This window comes from Lasioglossum baleicum, chromosome 5 (genome assembly GCF_051020765.1).
Source record: "Lasioglossum baleicum chromosome 5, iyLasBale1, whole genome shotgun sequence".
In the NCBI taxonomy this organism is placed as follows: Eukaryota; Metazoa; Arthropoda; class Insecta; order Hymenoptera; family Halictidae; genus Lasioglossum; species Lasioglossum baleicum.
In genome coordinates this window covers 1,105,886-1,121,120 of record NC_134933.1, presented here as the reverse complement: position 1 = coordinate 1,121,120, position 15,235 = coordinate 1,105,886, and the positions used below count along the sequence as shown (strand labels likewise).

Sequence of the window (15,235 nt, the reverse complement as noted above, 5' to 3'; positions counted from 1 at the left end):
GAGATTTCATTAATTAATTCAAATAGGGTGAACTGTGCTATTGCTGGCACTGTAGCAGTTATTGGCACTTTTGATTTAAACGGCAAATATTAACACTTTACCTACCGGAAGCTTATTCATAGGATTTTCAATAATTGTGCTGTGCCAAAAGAAAGCATAGAAATTTTCTTTTATATTGCAATCTTAAATGAATCTATTAGATGACGTTATTTAGGGTGACTTGTTAGTTCACAATGAAAATTGCTGTTGCTATTGAAGGTTCCATTAAAAAGTGTTTAGCCATGTACCATACATTTTTCAAAATTATGCAATAATCACCGGTCGGTAATGTGTTAATCTAAACAATGATTTTGGGATTTTAGATTACTTTACAAAATCTGAATTTTATGTTAAAACTCTTAAAACATTTCTTTGTTTGTCTAAACAGATAATATTACAGGTAGCAAAAAATGCTGTCCAGGTTTAGGTCATTTCACCTTAAATGCTCGGAAAAAATTGTCCGCTATGGTGAATGAGAGATAGCTACCAGGTAAGAAGAATCACAGCTGCTTTTACCATTGTTTATTACTCTACAATAAAATAAGCCCCCATCCGCAACTCCAAACTAACGTCGCGTTTCTTCATCATCATTCGACACCTCACTATTCGTTAGTATTTCTCATTGTGAGCATCTGCTAGTGAAAATATTTGTAGAGTTTCTCATTCGGCGATGAAGACTAGCATTAACCGTAAGTACAAAACACAAATATATTATTTATTTGCTCAGAAATGAAAATACTGAAAAATGTATATAATATTTATACTTTGTGTTAGTTTTCGCTCGTCGTGTTCATCGTTGGGATGGTTAGACGTTTCGAACGTTTTCGAGTCACCCTGTACTGAAAGTTTTAATTCCCAGAGAAAGCTCAACTTTTATGACGGAATTACGAAACTATTCCCAGATATTCCTTCGGCTCGTTGGATAGCTTTCATTTGACTACGATCCCTGTCCGTCACTTCCGTCGACCGGTATACAAATTTTAAACCGTGTTACGCTGACTTTTTCTGCAGCGAGCCAGTCATACCGTTCCATGATGAATTCAACCCCGTTTGACATTCTTCGCGAACTTTTTCGCGAGACGCTGCACTGCTTTTGCTACTTTTAATTGTTACAACAGTTGCATATGCTATTCCACCAAATAAGGGGTCGCTTTTGAAACATCGTCGATCTTTGAACTATTTTAACTTCGCAAGGAAAAATCGTAAAATAGTACACCCGAGCTAGTTTTAAGAAGAAAGTTTCCTTCTATAAGAACATTTTAAAAAGTATGACGATAAAATTTCTTTCATACAATTCACAATGAAATTGAAAAATTTTCAACGGGGCAAGTGCGTTAATTGGTTATGTTTATTATAATATGAATGAAATTTCTCTAGCTTGTATTTATTAATGTAGTATAAGTTAGTATGAACTATTATACATAGATGTCGCCCAAAAATAAAGGTGTTTTCCTCGCTTACACGTACAACTTTGAGGTTACCCTGAACGTGCAATACTTTACAAGTTATTAATATATTCTGTGTTGTTATTTTAGATAAGTACAACAAATATTGATGTAGCTTTACATTGTATAAACCGTTTTTATTGTATTTTTTTTTAAATTTATTGAAAAAAACACTAAGATGATCTTGCCCCGTAAATATTACTACTACTTTGCAAGTCTGTACTATCACAGTGGGGTAAGTCCGTACTGTAAACTAAACAATATAATTTAATGCAATAAGAAGCATTTCATAGCAGGCTTGTTAATCATTCTTTTCTTACACCGTAGCACTTGAAACAAGGTTCCAAAGCATTTTTAACTCTCAGAGACGGACTTGCCCCATTTTTCGGGGCAAGTGCGTCTTAGTTGACACTTTGTACAATATCTTATCAAAATGATAATTTTCAAGCAAAATTAGTATCCTACATAATACTAATTCGTCAGTAATAACTGTGGCAAGAGTTTGATAGCAAGAACGTTAAGTTTTTACATACCAGACTGAAAATACATCAGTTTAAAGTCCAACTTTGCAAAAACTAGAACAGAATTACCCCACTCCACCTTATAAGAATCTTTAAACTGTTGCAGTTTCGTTAGGAAAAATCATACAGTAGTGTACCGAAGCTAATTTTAAAATGGAAGTTTCCTTCCATAAGACCATTTCAAAAACCATGACAAAAAAATTTCTTTTATATAATTTACAATGGAATTGAAAATTTTGTACAGAATCTTTAAACTGTTGCAATTTCGTGAGAAAAAATCGTACAGTAGTTTACCGAAACTAATTTTGAAATGAATGTTTCCTTCTATAAGAAAATTTTAAAAACCATGACGACAAAATTTCTTCCATATAATTTACAATGGAATTGTAAAATTTTGTATAAGAATCTTTGAACTGTTGCAACTTCGTGAGAAAAAATCGTAAAATAGTGTACCGAAGCTAATTTTAAAATAGAAATTTGATTCTATAAGAACATTTTAAAACACAAGAGGAAAAAATGTATTTCTTCCACTACATTCCTGATGAATGTCAATACAATTCCGTTTAATGAAAGATAAATTAATGAAAGATCGAATTATAGAAACATATGTATTACCATAAAATAGGATCCAGTTCTGTAAATCAATATTTCTCGTTCAAAGAACAACCACACTATTCCAGGAACGAATTGTCCAATTCAGCGAGACGGTTCTACATGGAATACCGCGAATTGAGTTATGACGTCCCGAAGATCGATACTAACGGCTGAGCAGCGTCAAAGAGAGTCAGACGTTCGTCTTAATCCGGTAACTAGATTGCTACCATTTGAAATTCAATTTGATTGCACCAATTGTTTCGTGTCATACCTATACGATCGTGTGGTATAGGAACCTAATAACTAAGCTGAAGAATCCGTAAGGCGATCTTCGGGGTGTATGTAGCCAATTTGCGGGAACCAACGATCCGAGGGGCGAACACTTCTCCAACTTTTCATCCACTAAAACTGGAAGAAGCAGGGAAACACGAGAATAGATCTCTACATCGACTACGAATACTAACTTTGAGATCACTGGATGTACACTCCGGGACGAAAAGATAGCTCACTTTGAAATTAATGTAATTTCTGTTTATTAAACATTAGAAATTCAATTATTTTAATACACATATTTTTAGTGTGTCTTTCTTAACATGTATGAATGAAATGAAACGAAGTTTCGTTAACTTATCTATTTTTATTGAATGAAGTAGAATTATTGACGAAATATAAAGGTACAAAATGATAGCATACTTAACGAAAACCTTGATATAAAACAGAATTAATCGATAAAAATCAATGCTAAATATTTTGTAGGACCTCCTTTACAGCTAACGACTTTACTCATTCGGTTTGGTCAATATTAATACAATTTTTTAATACTGTTTTGACTAATATTCTCCCATTCGTCCAAAATGCTCTACTTTAAATCGTTAATATTTTGGAATTGTCTGCCAGTTTGGTACACAGCTCTGGCAAGATGTGCCCAACAATTTTCAATAATGTTGAGGTTGGAGATCTTGCTGACCACTCCAAAGCACGAATAATTTTCGAAGAAAAGTATTTCTTGACCGCTTTCGCCGCGTGGACTGCGACATTATCTTGTTGTAAAATGTGTTCATTTGCAGCAATTCCTACAGCATAAGTGTTTAATTGTTCATTTATTATTTAAATATACCGTTCACTATTCATTCGTCCTTATATAAATTTGATTTCTGTTTTACTCCAATATCCAATATCGGCCAAAATTATCACACAGCTGCCTCCCATTTGGTGATCGCTTAAAAATTGCTGTTTTTCGTTCAAATTATGATAGTAATAGCCTACGTCGTCTGGACCATCCAAATTGCCTAAATCATTTTTCGTCAGTAAATATGACTCTTCGCCACTTTGTCCTCATATTCATATGGTTTTTTGGCAAATTGTAAGCAGAACGCTTTATGCTCCTTCTTTAACCAAGGTTTTTTTCTGCAATTCTCTTCGCGCTAACTGCTTGCATTTTTGTAAAACACAACGTACATTCTTTCCGTTAGTGTTTACGCCAATATTTTCAGCGATTTGCCTCGCAGTCATCCTCGAATTTGATGGTGTTCTCAATGTTGCATATTTTTCACGGGCAGTTAAACTTTGTGGACGACCAGAACTGTTCTTTTTCCCGTAATTTTCAGGATTTTTTAACTAGCTCATAATAACTTTTCGGCATCTATTTACAATTTTTGATATCTGTGTAATTCAATCATGTTCTTCCTTTAACTTCGATATCGTATGTACTTCACATACACTTAGTTTTTTCCACGACCCATTCTTAACACTTTAGTATGTTGTTTTATGAAATAAGCACGAAAGAGAAGCTAGTACCCACTTTATCAATTACGTTTTGCATTGAATGTTTGCTCTTCAGTAACTTCTGCACAACTAACAAATGTAAAAGTGCTATTTGTGCTATCTTTTTGTCCCAGAGTGTATGTATATGCAAATGAAGACAATGGTAATTATTATTTACACCCGAACCTCGGATTTTTAATTTTATAGTCGCTAAGAATCCAGGAATATAGTTTGTGAGACAATTTTCGATTAAAATTCACTCACAGATTACAGTTTGCGTAAATTCCTATTTCCATACTGGATTTTACGATTAAATCATCGACTAAAAAATGATTAGCGTTAAAAGTCAAGTGGGAATATTATGAATTTTTATCGATGGACAAGTTTCCTTGAGTTTTAAAAAATTCATATCTGCCACTGAGTATTAGTGTGTTTAAAGACTGACTTTTTGCATCGCGCGAGTTCATTATTATTTTTGTTTTTATATTTTCCTTTTTGTCCGGTATTTGTAATGTTTTTATATAAAGTTTCGTTCCCTAACAAAACTATCCAGTGCACAAACGATGCTTGCGATGACAAAAAGAGCAGCGTCCCGCGCCAGAATGAAAATACCCGGGTCGTTAAAATAAAATATTTGCGTGTATTCAATTTTCGCCGAGCGTTGACAAGCCGAAACGCGAAAATTTGAAGCTTTAATGTCAGTTTAATGGAATTTTAATGGAACATTTTGCGGTGGGATCCCGGGCGATGAAAAATTTCGTTTTCACCGGATTGTCGCGGACAGTCTCGTTGCTACGCCGCTGTAAACCATTCGACACAGTTTTATAGCTCCGTTACACTGCAGAGGATAAAGTTCTTTGACGGCAGCGACAGATGTAAGCAGTCAAAGAAAGAAACTAACACGAATTTAGACGACGACGGGCTATTAAAACGACAAATCCGCGACCACGGCGCAGCCATAACACACGAAAACTTTGTGTAACACATAGAGACCGTTCTTCTTGAAGTTACGTCCACATTTAATTGAACTCTTTGTACATTCAGCAGGTCTCGGTGTTGAAGTCATTCATCTAAATTGTCCAGAAACCCGACCCTGCAATTACGTAGAATAACTTCGGCCTCGGCTCCTCTGAAGTAACTATTCAATTTCGACAAGATAATGATTAAAATTTATAGGGGATGTTAAATGAAATTCTGGGTTTATCATACAAAATGTTTGTAATATTGACCGTGGTAATGCAGGCCTTCGCGCATTTACGAGCAATCTTTCCGGTTTGTCCCACGTGAAACACGGCCGAGCGTGAGCAAATGCGATTATCGAACGCGAACCGCAAATTAACGTAATCAATCAAAGCGAAAGACAGTCCACGTGGCCCCGAGTTACTCACTTGGAACCCCTGGTATATCAATACGGCTACGTGGCAACACTTAGCGTTATTCACAGAATTATTTCGCAACTTTTTTCAGACACATTTCTGAAGAAACTTCTTTCTAGAATCAATGGCCTTTTTGTTGTTCTTAATATAATTAAAAACTATTCGTTGAATTTAGTTGATAAGACACTTAGTATTTGAATGGCAATTTTAATACCGTGGATCAAAATACGCCACTAAATACATTTTAGTGTACTGTCAGTTTTCAATATAAGAATGTATACAGGGTGTGTCCATTAAGTTATGTCACCATTTTTTAGGCATTCTCGGTATTGCAATTAAAAAATGTTTTAGACAGAAGTTTCTCAGTGGTGAGCTACATGTTCGCATATTCTTAAATCTGAAAAAATGCTTTTTACGTAAAAAAGTAAAGGTCACCTTGACTTTTTTAAATGGCACCGTATGTTTTCGACGTCATGGGATTGTTTCTGACGTCGAGACGAATTTAACAGTGTACTATACCTTGAAATGACCTCAAACTTGAGAATTTTGTGCAAACGTAATTTTCATGAAAAATTATTTCTTAAAATATAAATCAAGTCACATCAGGTGTTCGAACTGCGATTCACCTTCTATGATACAGAACTCCGCTCTTTGTATTTTTTCTTCTTTTTTTTAGTTTAGAAATCGTTGGATAGGAACGTATGGTCCAGTACTGTCTCCGTTGGATTTTTATCTTTGGGGATATCTGCAATCTGTTGTATACGATACAGCAAGCAATAATGTTCAAGAACTTCGAAATCGCATAACAACTGCATGTATTTAATAACATAAATCCAGACGCCCTAATTATGGCGACAACGAAAAGTCTAATAGAAAGAGCGGAGCTCCGTATCGTAGAAGATGGATCGCAGTTCGAACATCTGATGTAACTTGATTTATATTGTAAGAAATAATTTTTCATTAAAATTACGTTTGCACAAAATTTCCGAGTTTGAGGTCATTTCAAGGTCATAGTGTAATACACTGTTAACTTCGTCTCGACGTCAGAAACAATCCCACGATGTCCAAAGCATGTGGTGCCATTTAAAAAAGTCAAGGTGACCTTTACTTTTTTACGTAAAAAGCATTTTTTTCAGATTTAAGAATATGCGAACATGTAGCTCACCAAGTACTGAGAAACTTTTGTTTAACACATTTTTTAATTACTAAAAAATGGTGACATAACTTAACGGACACACTCTGTACATCAATCTTTTGTGGCTGTGAGCATACAGTCTTTTTCAACAATTGTTTTGTGTATTTCCTGTACATTTCCTGCCACATAGAATGCATATGTATGCAGCCTTTTTAGACAATTTCCACGTTCCACTGGTATGCAGTTGAGCACCTGGAATAATCCGAGCAATTACGGAGCTGACGTTAACACACTTAACGACAACAGTCGTTAATGGTCAATATACTGTATCCTCTTAATTTCTTTTTTCTAGACTACAACTGACGAAACAATATCGTGCGCAGACCTGTCGCTTCGTGGAAAATTAATAACAATATAAGTGTTCTTCTTTTAGATTTTTTATTTGACAATTATTGAAATTGCAAACAGGTTTTCATGGGAATTTATTGAATATTTTTTTTGACTCGAGTATACAGGGTGAATCCGAAGAAACAGAACACTTAAGTATCTCCGTTACTTTTCGTAGTACAAAAAAAACTTCTTAGGACAAAGTAACGCTGTTTGAAGGGCCACATGTAACGGTGTAAGGGACAAATTTTCGAGGTCATTTTATTATGAGATTTTAAGGTCATCGATATTTTTTTAAATGGAATGAGGTATTTTTTAGTACATCAATCGATGCAACTGGACATTCATTATAAAAAAAGTACTAACCTATGTATGTCGAAAAGTTAGTAGTTCGGGAGATATTTCAATTTAAATAACTCTAAAACACCATTATTGTCGTACTAAGACGTTACACAAGTAAGCAAACGCTAACATCAATTTCAATTTTAATGTCAATTTTTCAATTTCAACTCTTTTACTTCGATTTCTACTTCAATTTCAACTCTTCCATTTCAACTTCAATTTCAACTCTTCCATTTCAACTTCAATTTCTATTCTTCCATTTCAACTTCAATTTCTATTCTTCCATTTCAACTTCAATTTCTACTCTTCCTTTTCAAGTTCAATTTTTCAATTTCATTTCGTTAATAACAACTTCAATTTCAATATGAACCCTTCAACTTTAATTTCAACTTCAATTTCAATATCAACCCTTCAACTTCAATTTCAATTTCAAGTCGTCAATTTCAATTTTTCAATTTCAACGTCAATTTTTCAATTGCAATTCGTTAATTTCAAATCTTCAATTTCATTTTCAACGTCAATTTTTCAATTTCAATTTCAACTCTTCAATTTACACTAGCAAGTAAACGCTAACGTCTTACGATTAATACGACAGTAATGGTGTTTTAGAGTTCTTTAAATTGAAATATCTCCTGAACTACTAACTTTTCGACATACATGGGTTAGTAATTTTTTATAACGAATGTCCAGCTGCATCGATTGATGTATTAAAAAATACCGCATTCCACTTAAAAAAATGAAGGTGACCTTGGAATCTCATAAAAAAAATTACATGAAAAAATAATTTTGTTGGTATCTTATGAGCCCCATTTTACCATTCAACTTTGTCCTTCAGACATTTGACGTATCTTTAAAAACAACAAAGATATTCAAGGTGGTTAAGTTAGCTGGGCACCCTGTATTATAGTAAAAATCGCACAGAATATAAATCAATTTAATCTTGTCATTTTCATAATACTATATACATCAGTCACTTTTGATGGTCGGTAGGTTTAGTGTTAATAAGTTTTTTTTGCGTTTCAGCCAGAAACGGCACTCTTTGCTTATCTAAGCCTGATGGGGATTATTGTTGATCGCGACGACGACGCGACAACGAAACGGGGAAAAGGAGGAAAAAACAGCTTCGTTATTTCGCAGCAAAGCGATAGCCGCCGGCCAAGAAAAATTGCACGCGGGAATTGCTAATACAGTGCTTAACGGAGGAGAATAACTATTGATCGCGAAAAAGCAAGGTTCTATGGCCGCTGTAAGCCTCGTCTGTGTGTGCAGGAAAAAAAAGAAAGGAAAGAAACCGGCAGACATGGTTCGAAATTATGTGAAACGCTGGCCGGAAGTGGACGGGAACGTGGTCGGTGGAAAGTGGGGCCATTTAACCGAATTGAACGCGTTGTAACGCCACCGGACGAATTGTTCTTTTACTATACCAGCTTTTGGAATCAGCTGTGACATTTTCGTACGTCGAAAAACTAAAAAGAAATATTTGACATTTATGCCTCGAACATTGGTATCTATATCAAAAAGGCCTTCCAAGTTCTCTTAGCTGCACAAAAGTATTGTCTGTGGAAGCAACTTGGAGGAATATGCGCATGTTCATGTTCTAATATTTGTAGATAGGCTAGAAAGAGTGCCAGAATTTTTTAATAAGTTGTATGGGATATACGAACCGTGGAATTCTTTTTTGAAAATGTTCTAACGCAAGTAAAAATTCTAATTTCGTTAAAAATGAACATTTTCATGCGGTTGTCCAATGTTTAATGTTTCTAGCGCGCGCGCGAGGATAAGAAGAATTCTAGAATTCTTTAATAGGTTGTATTTGGAAGATGAATCGTAGAATTATTTTTGAAAATGTTCTAACGCGAGTAAAAAGTTTAGTCTCATTTAAAATGGACATTTTTCTACGACAGGAATACATGTGTCTTGTTCCATCAATATTAGAACGATTCTCAGTCATTACCAAAATACTGAATACCATTTAAGGAATGGCACTACAACAACATTAGATAATTGTCATAGTTAAATTGATGTTCTGAATGTAAAAATGGGTTTGAAGGATCAAAGAATAGAACTGAACCATTTTGTGATGAAAAGCCATATTGAGGGACAGAAGATGAGTCTGCGAGATTTGGACGAGACTGGTGGCCCCGGCGATTTGTCGGATTGAGAATGAAAATGGAGAACATTGTTGTTCGCGATCGATGATTTTAACACCCGTTCACGGTCACCATGTCAAAAGAGCAAGAGCGACGCATTTGATTCGTCCTTTCAGACAGATGAGTAATGAATTGCGTCTGTGTGTCGCGACGGAAATGTGGGTCACCGTGTAATTTTATGTTAATTTCCACTGGTGAACGATCGATGATCGTTGGTGGGAGATAAACAGGACTGGCGCACGCTAGATTAGTTAAAAACGATCAAAAAAATATATAACGAAATTTACAAAATTACAGAAAAATTGTCAAACGAGGCAACAAATTTTTAAATAGCTTGCTTCGAGTTTTGTAAACTGCATCTACGAAATTACATGCACATTTGTGTTAGCCAATTATAAAATTAAATAATTTTACTGCCAAAGTACTTCATTGTACTTTGATTTAAACTTGATTAAAATCGAAAGAGCCTTGAAAACTGAATGTACAGCGGCGTTTTTACATAATGAACGGTGACTGTGGCAACAATATGCAATTTCCGGCAACACCACTCCAGAAGAAAGCTATTCTCTTCCTGCGAAGGCAGTAGATATAGTCATTTCAGCCAGCTTTATCCCAGAAACTTCTGGAGCTGCACAAATGCGAATCAATATGGCACTTCTATCTCGATTGTCCTGATTTCCTCAAGAAGATACGAGCATCAGAATGTTTTCGAAATATCTTGGAAAAACAGAGAACAATTTTACACGAGACACATTACTTAACAATTCGATTAATTGTGGCATCAACGACGATAAGTGTATGTATCTGGCGAAACAATGAAAATCACAGTTACGTAAAGATAAGAGCCACCGTCTACGTTTAATCAGTATGAATCAACCACGATGACGTTGGTAAACCTTTCATTGACCCCACTGTAACCTGTCATCGTTCTATTAGCAACCCCATCGGAAAAATTTATGAAATTTCAGAATTGTTTACGTTGGATTGCTGTGATCTAATTTTGTGAATACACTTTGCTTTACGATTCAGCATCTAATCGTTCCCTGACCACGATTAACATCCAAGTTCAAGTACATTCTCGCGCATACTCCAAGGTGTAATTCTCCCCATCTCCCTTTGCAGCCAACGCTAACAAGATCGAACGTTAACACTATGGAGCACAAAAACTCTAATACTGTTGTGCCCTGTCTTCGAGCAATTTCAAGACTTCATTTAATGGTAGGGACAGCTTTATAGTCGCTTCAGAAATCCGAAAATGGGAAAATCATTCGTAGCCCTTTCTTCGTGAATTTATTGATTCTACATATATGAACAGTTAAAACAGATTCTACTCTCCGAAACAATCTCCACCAGTTTCTACGCATTTCCTCCATTTTACGAGTAATAAATGAATCTCCAATATGCGGGGAAGATTATTGAAATTTAAGATCTTCTCCATCGGTTCATTTGCTCCATTTTACAAGTAATAAATAAATCTGCAATATGGGGGTAAATGATTGAAATTTAATAATCATTTTGACCTGCTCCTCTCATTTTCTATCTGCCTTCCGGACTATGAAACATTGTTGTTCTAGTACTGTCTCTTATTTAATTAAAAACTACTGTTAAAAAACAGCTTAAGAAAAATTCTGGGAAACTATCATTTCCACCTGCCATTTTTTCGGTCATTTTCTGCTCCCCTTTCGAATCGATACTCGCAAGATCGAGCATTGACACTGGAACTACAGAGCAGTCAAACTTTCCAGTTTATCTTATCTCATACCATGGACTGCGGATATTTATATGTATACAAAAAGAAATGCTAGTATACAAAGTTCAATAACATTCGGTACAATCTTCACTCATATTTTATCTGCAGAGGCTATTGCCACTGAAAATAAGATACTGATTCCACTGTCTTGAAATTTGTCTAGAAAAATGGAAAATTGTTGTGCATTTATTCGAACAGAACAAGCTTCCCACTGGACATGAAGCAACCGAGAGCAGTCATTTTCACAAATCTCGTGTATCGATTATCAGAAGGAAACAATAATTTAAAGAACGCGTGTAACGAGTACAATAATTTGTTCTTCCGCAGTTTATTATATAACAGAACGAATCTGTACAGACGTTATCCCCGTTCCTTGTACCATTCATCAATTTAAAATTCTTATTTAAATAGAACTCGTTTTCGAATGATCCTGAACGGACATTAGCTTCTATGGTTCATCGGTTCGTCAATCGGAGTTCAACGACACGAAAAATTGCGGAACATACCCACCCCTAAGTCCGAGAAATTCACACCTTTCGGGGCCCACACCTGGAACCTTGTAAAACTCAGCATGCAACCGACAAGTACCTTTAATGGCAGCGATGTGTGCATCGTACTCGCTCTTGCTGCGCACATACTCGATCCTCGAAGCATTTTGGAACCCATGAGTGCGGTACTCGGGACGCCACTCTGGCTGGATTCGATCGTCGTGTCCGAGATGCTGGTGAGGGTTGCTGCCCCTCCTCTGCGACAGACTCTCCTCAGACGGGAACCTGGTAAATGACGTAACCGAGCTCGATTTACTCCCATAGCTGGCGACACCGTGACTATGGCTCTGATAAGCAGAATCCTCGAGCGTATGTTCATCGCTAGGAGTCCTGCTAGCCTCGGTCAACACCCTGTGCTGGGACACATTGGCAACTTCCCTGACACTCTTTCTAACAGTAATCTTCTCAAACTTTACCACTTTAGCTCCGTTCAACTCTCCTTCTTCCACTAATCTCTCGAAACTCTCTTCGAAGGAGGAATCGCCGCCTCGAGAGAGGGGTTTAGGCGTGTTGGGAGATCGAAACTGGCTGTGTCTTCTTCCGTCTACTTCGTGGAATAGTTCTTCGGAGCTGGTGGTCCTGCCACCGGTCCAGACCTGCTCGAAGAAGCTGATCCTATCCTGAAAGCTGCCGCCACGTGATGTCCTCGAGCTGGCGGGGCTGGCCCGGCTGCCGGTTGGGCTTCCGGTTCTCGGCGGCGTCGACATAGCTACCCTCCTCTCTCTATCTTCTCACCTGTCTGCGGAAAGCCGTTAGGCTCGTCTCCTAACACCTTGCGCCGAAAAATGATCAAACTCATGCCGTGCCCATTCGCTTCCGGCCTGTGCTCGCTTCACGGCCGAGCTCCGGTGGGCACCTGTTCTCTGCACACCACACCCTTCGAGGTTCACGAAGGTACACAACCACCTCCACAAAACATCGGCGGCGAGAGCTGCGCGCGTTCGCTCGGCCGCCGACACTATTTGAAACGTGCTGTACAAAAAAAGGGGATCACACCGGTGTACGGTTGGTGTCTAGATAGATAGGACCGGGAGATATAGAAAAGAATACTATATGTATATGTCACGCCTCTGTATGTGTGTCTAGCGCGAGCTGCGACTTCCACGTTGTTCAATCTTTGTGTTATACGAACAGCGACGACGATCGACGTCGTCGGGACGTGCGACTACGTGCGGATACACGTCGACTCGCTCACGGAATGCACTCTGGCCGCGCACCACGGCCGCCGGTTCGATATTGGTGCCTCTCTGCCCGACCTCTCGCCGGGTCCCCACCTCGTTCCGCCATGCGGTACCCTCCCGGACCCCCCTGTACCCCCGATCCTAGAACCGTTCTCCTTATCCGCCGTCCGCATTGCCACGATGACGGGGACAACCGCGGCCAGGATCATCGGGCAAGATCAGCGAACATTTCGCGAACCGGACCGTCCGCGTCCGTCCGGACTCGTGTACCTATCGTTTTCCGATTGTTCGTCTTGCTACTACTGCTAGTTCTACTTTTTTTTAGTTCGCCTACCGGCTTCATGTTCATCGGACAGACCATGCGCTGCACGAGACACCTCCTACTCCTTCTTCCTCCTCTATTACTCCGACTACTACTAGCACCACTACTTCCAGAGTTCTAGTACGCCGTCGTCGTTGACGTTAGTTCGGCTAGCTAACGGCTTCGTTCTCATCGGACGAGATCAGAAGGTTTGAAAGATCCAAGGCCTTTTCTAATTCTTCGTATCGTTAGTACTGCTAGTTCTACTTCTTCTAGTATGTCGATGATAGCTCCTTCAACTACCGGCTTCGTTCTCGTCGGACAAGATCAGTATTGGTTCGAGGAACCAAGACTAGACACTATTCCCCTACTTTTGTCCGAGTCTTCGTATTGCTCCTAGTTCTACTTCTTCTAGTGCGTCGATGTTCACATCGATGCTAGGTCCTTTACCTTCGTCCTCATCGGGCAAGATCAGTAGGACTGAAAGGAACCAAGAGCTTTTCTGATTCTTCGTATCGCTAGTACTGCTAGTTCTACCTGTTCTAATATGTCGATGTTAGCTTTTACAGCTACCGGCTTCGTTTTCTTCGCATATCATCAGTGAGATTAGCTCGAGGAACCAAGACCTTGCGCCGTCTTGGTTCGAAACACTATTCTTCTTCCTCTCTTCGTCTTGCTACTACTGCTTCTCCTACGCCAATGTAGTCCGTTTAGCTACAGCCGTCATTTCTATCGGACAGACCATGCGCCACACGAGACACGTCGTCCTACTCCTACTCTATTCTTCTTCGTCTTACCACTACTTCCATTTCTCTTAGTATGTCTAGTCGCCGTCGCCGACGTAGTTCGCGGAGATACCGGCTGCGTTCTGTCTGTCTCGTTCTAGTGGATGCCGGGTCGGCACAATCCAACCTTCCTGATAGGAAACGCCGGCCCGATCGATGCCTTTATACTGCGTCCTTCTCCGACAAGCCGGCTCCGGCTCGAAATGTCACTGCGCCCGCGAAACGTTTGAAACGCGTCGAATGTGGACGCCGCGCCGGGATTATTATTTCGTTGGAGGGAGTGGTGGGTTGTTCCGAGGTGTTTTCAGGCGGTCGGAGTTGCTGCAGAGTCATTGGGAGTGATTGCGATTTGGAGGCTTCAGGCTGAATTTAAGAAAGTTTAGGGAGGAAGATTTTTGATGTGCTTGAATTTTGGAGATTTTATAGGTGTGATGTATCAAGCTGATTGGAATAGAGGAAGTTGGAATGTTTGTCAGGAAGAAGACAGATAGGAGACTGTATACAGTGGATAACAAAAGTAAGTTAATACTCATATTTTCAATAATGAAATCACGATAACAGTAAAATTTATTCACTTATAAAAATAAACAAGTTGATTACATATTTAATGGTAATGGTCATTATTTTCACGGCGCTCAGGTTCGATCAATTTCTACACTAAATGAATATAGCTGAGAGAGGCATGAAACGTTATGGTTCGGGTTTGAACCAGATAACGCTTCCGATTCGGATTTGAATCTGCAAAGATGCCGAGTGCTATTTTATTGGAGGAAAACAAAGGTGGAGTGTTTCGTCCTTAGTGTAGAAATTGATCGAACCTGAGCGCCGTGAAAATAATTACCATCCTTTCAAATAGTACGATCGTGAAAATACCTCCTTTATTTAATGGTAATGTTGAAAACAAAATTTATCACGAT

General features: G+C 38.3%; 1 protein-coding gene across 1 annotated transcript in view; it reads right to left on the bottom strand.

Annotated features, from left to right (window-relative positions):
• Msp300 (Muscle-specific protein 300 kDa) overlaps positions 1–14,334 on the bottom strand; it is a 150,420-nt gene extending 136,086 nt beyond the window's left edge. The window contains exon 1 of the mRNA XM_076424470.1: positions 12,092–14,334. Within this exon, the coding sequence (XP_076280585.1) occupies positions 12,092–12,758 (667 nt within the window). The 5' untranslated portion in view covers positions 12,759–14,334. The remainder of the gene's footprint in view (positions 1–12,091) is intronic.
• Between the last annotated feature and the right edge of the window lie 901 nt (positions 14,335–15,235).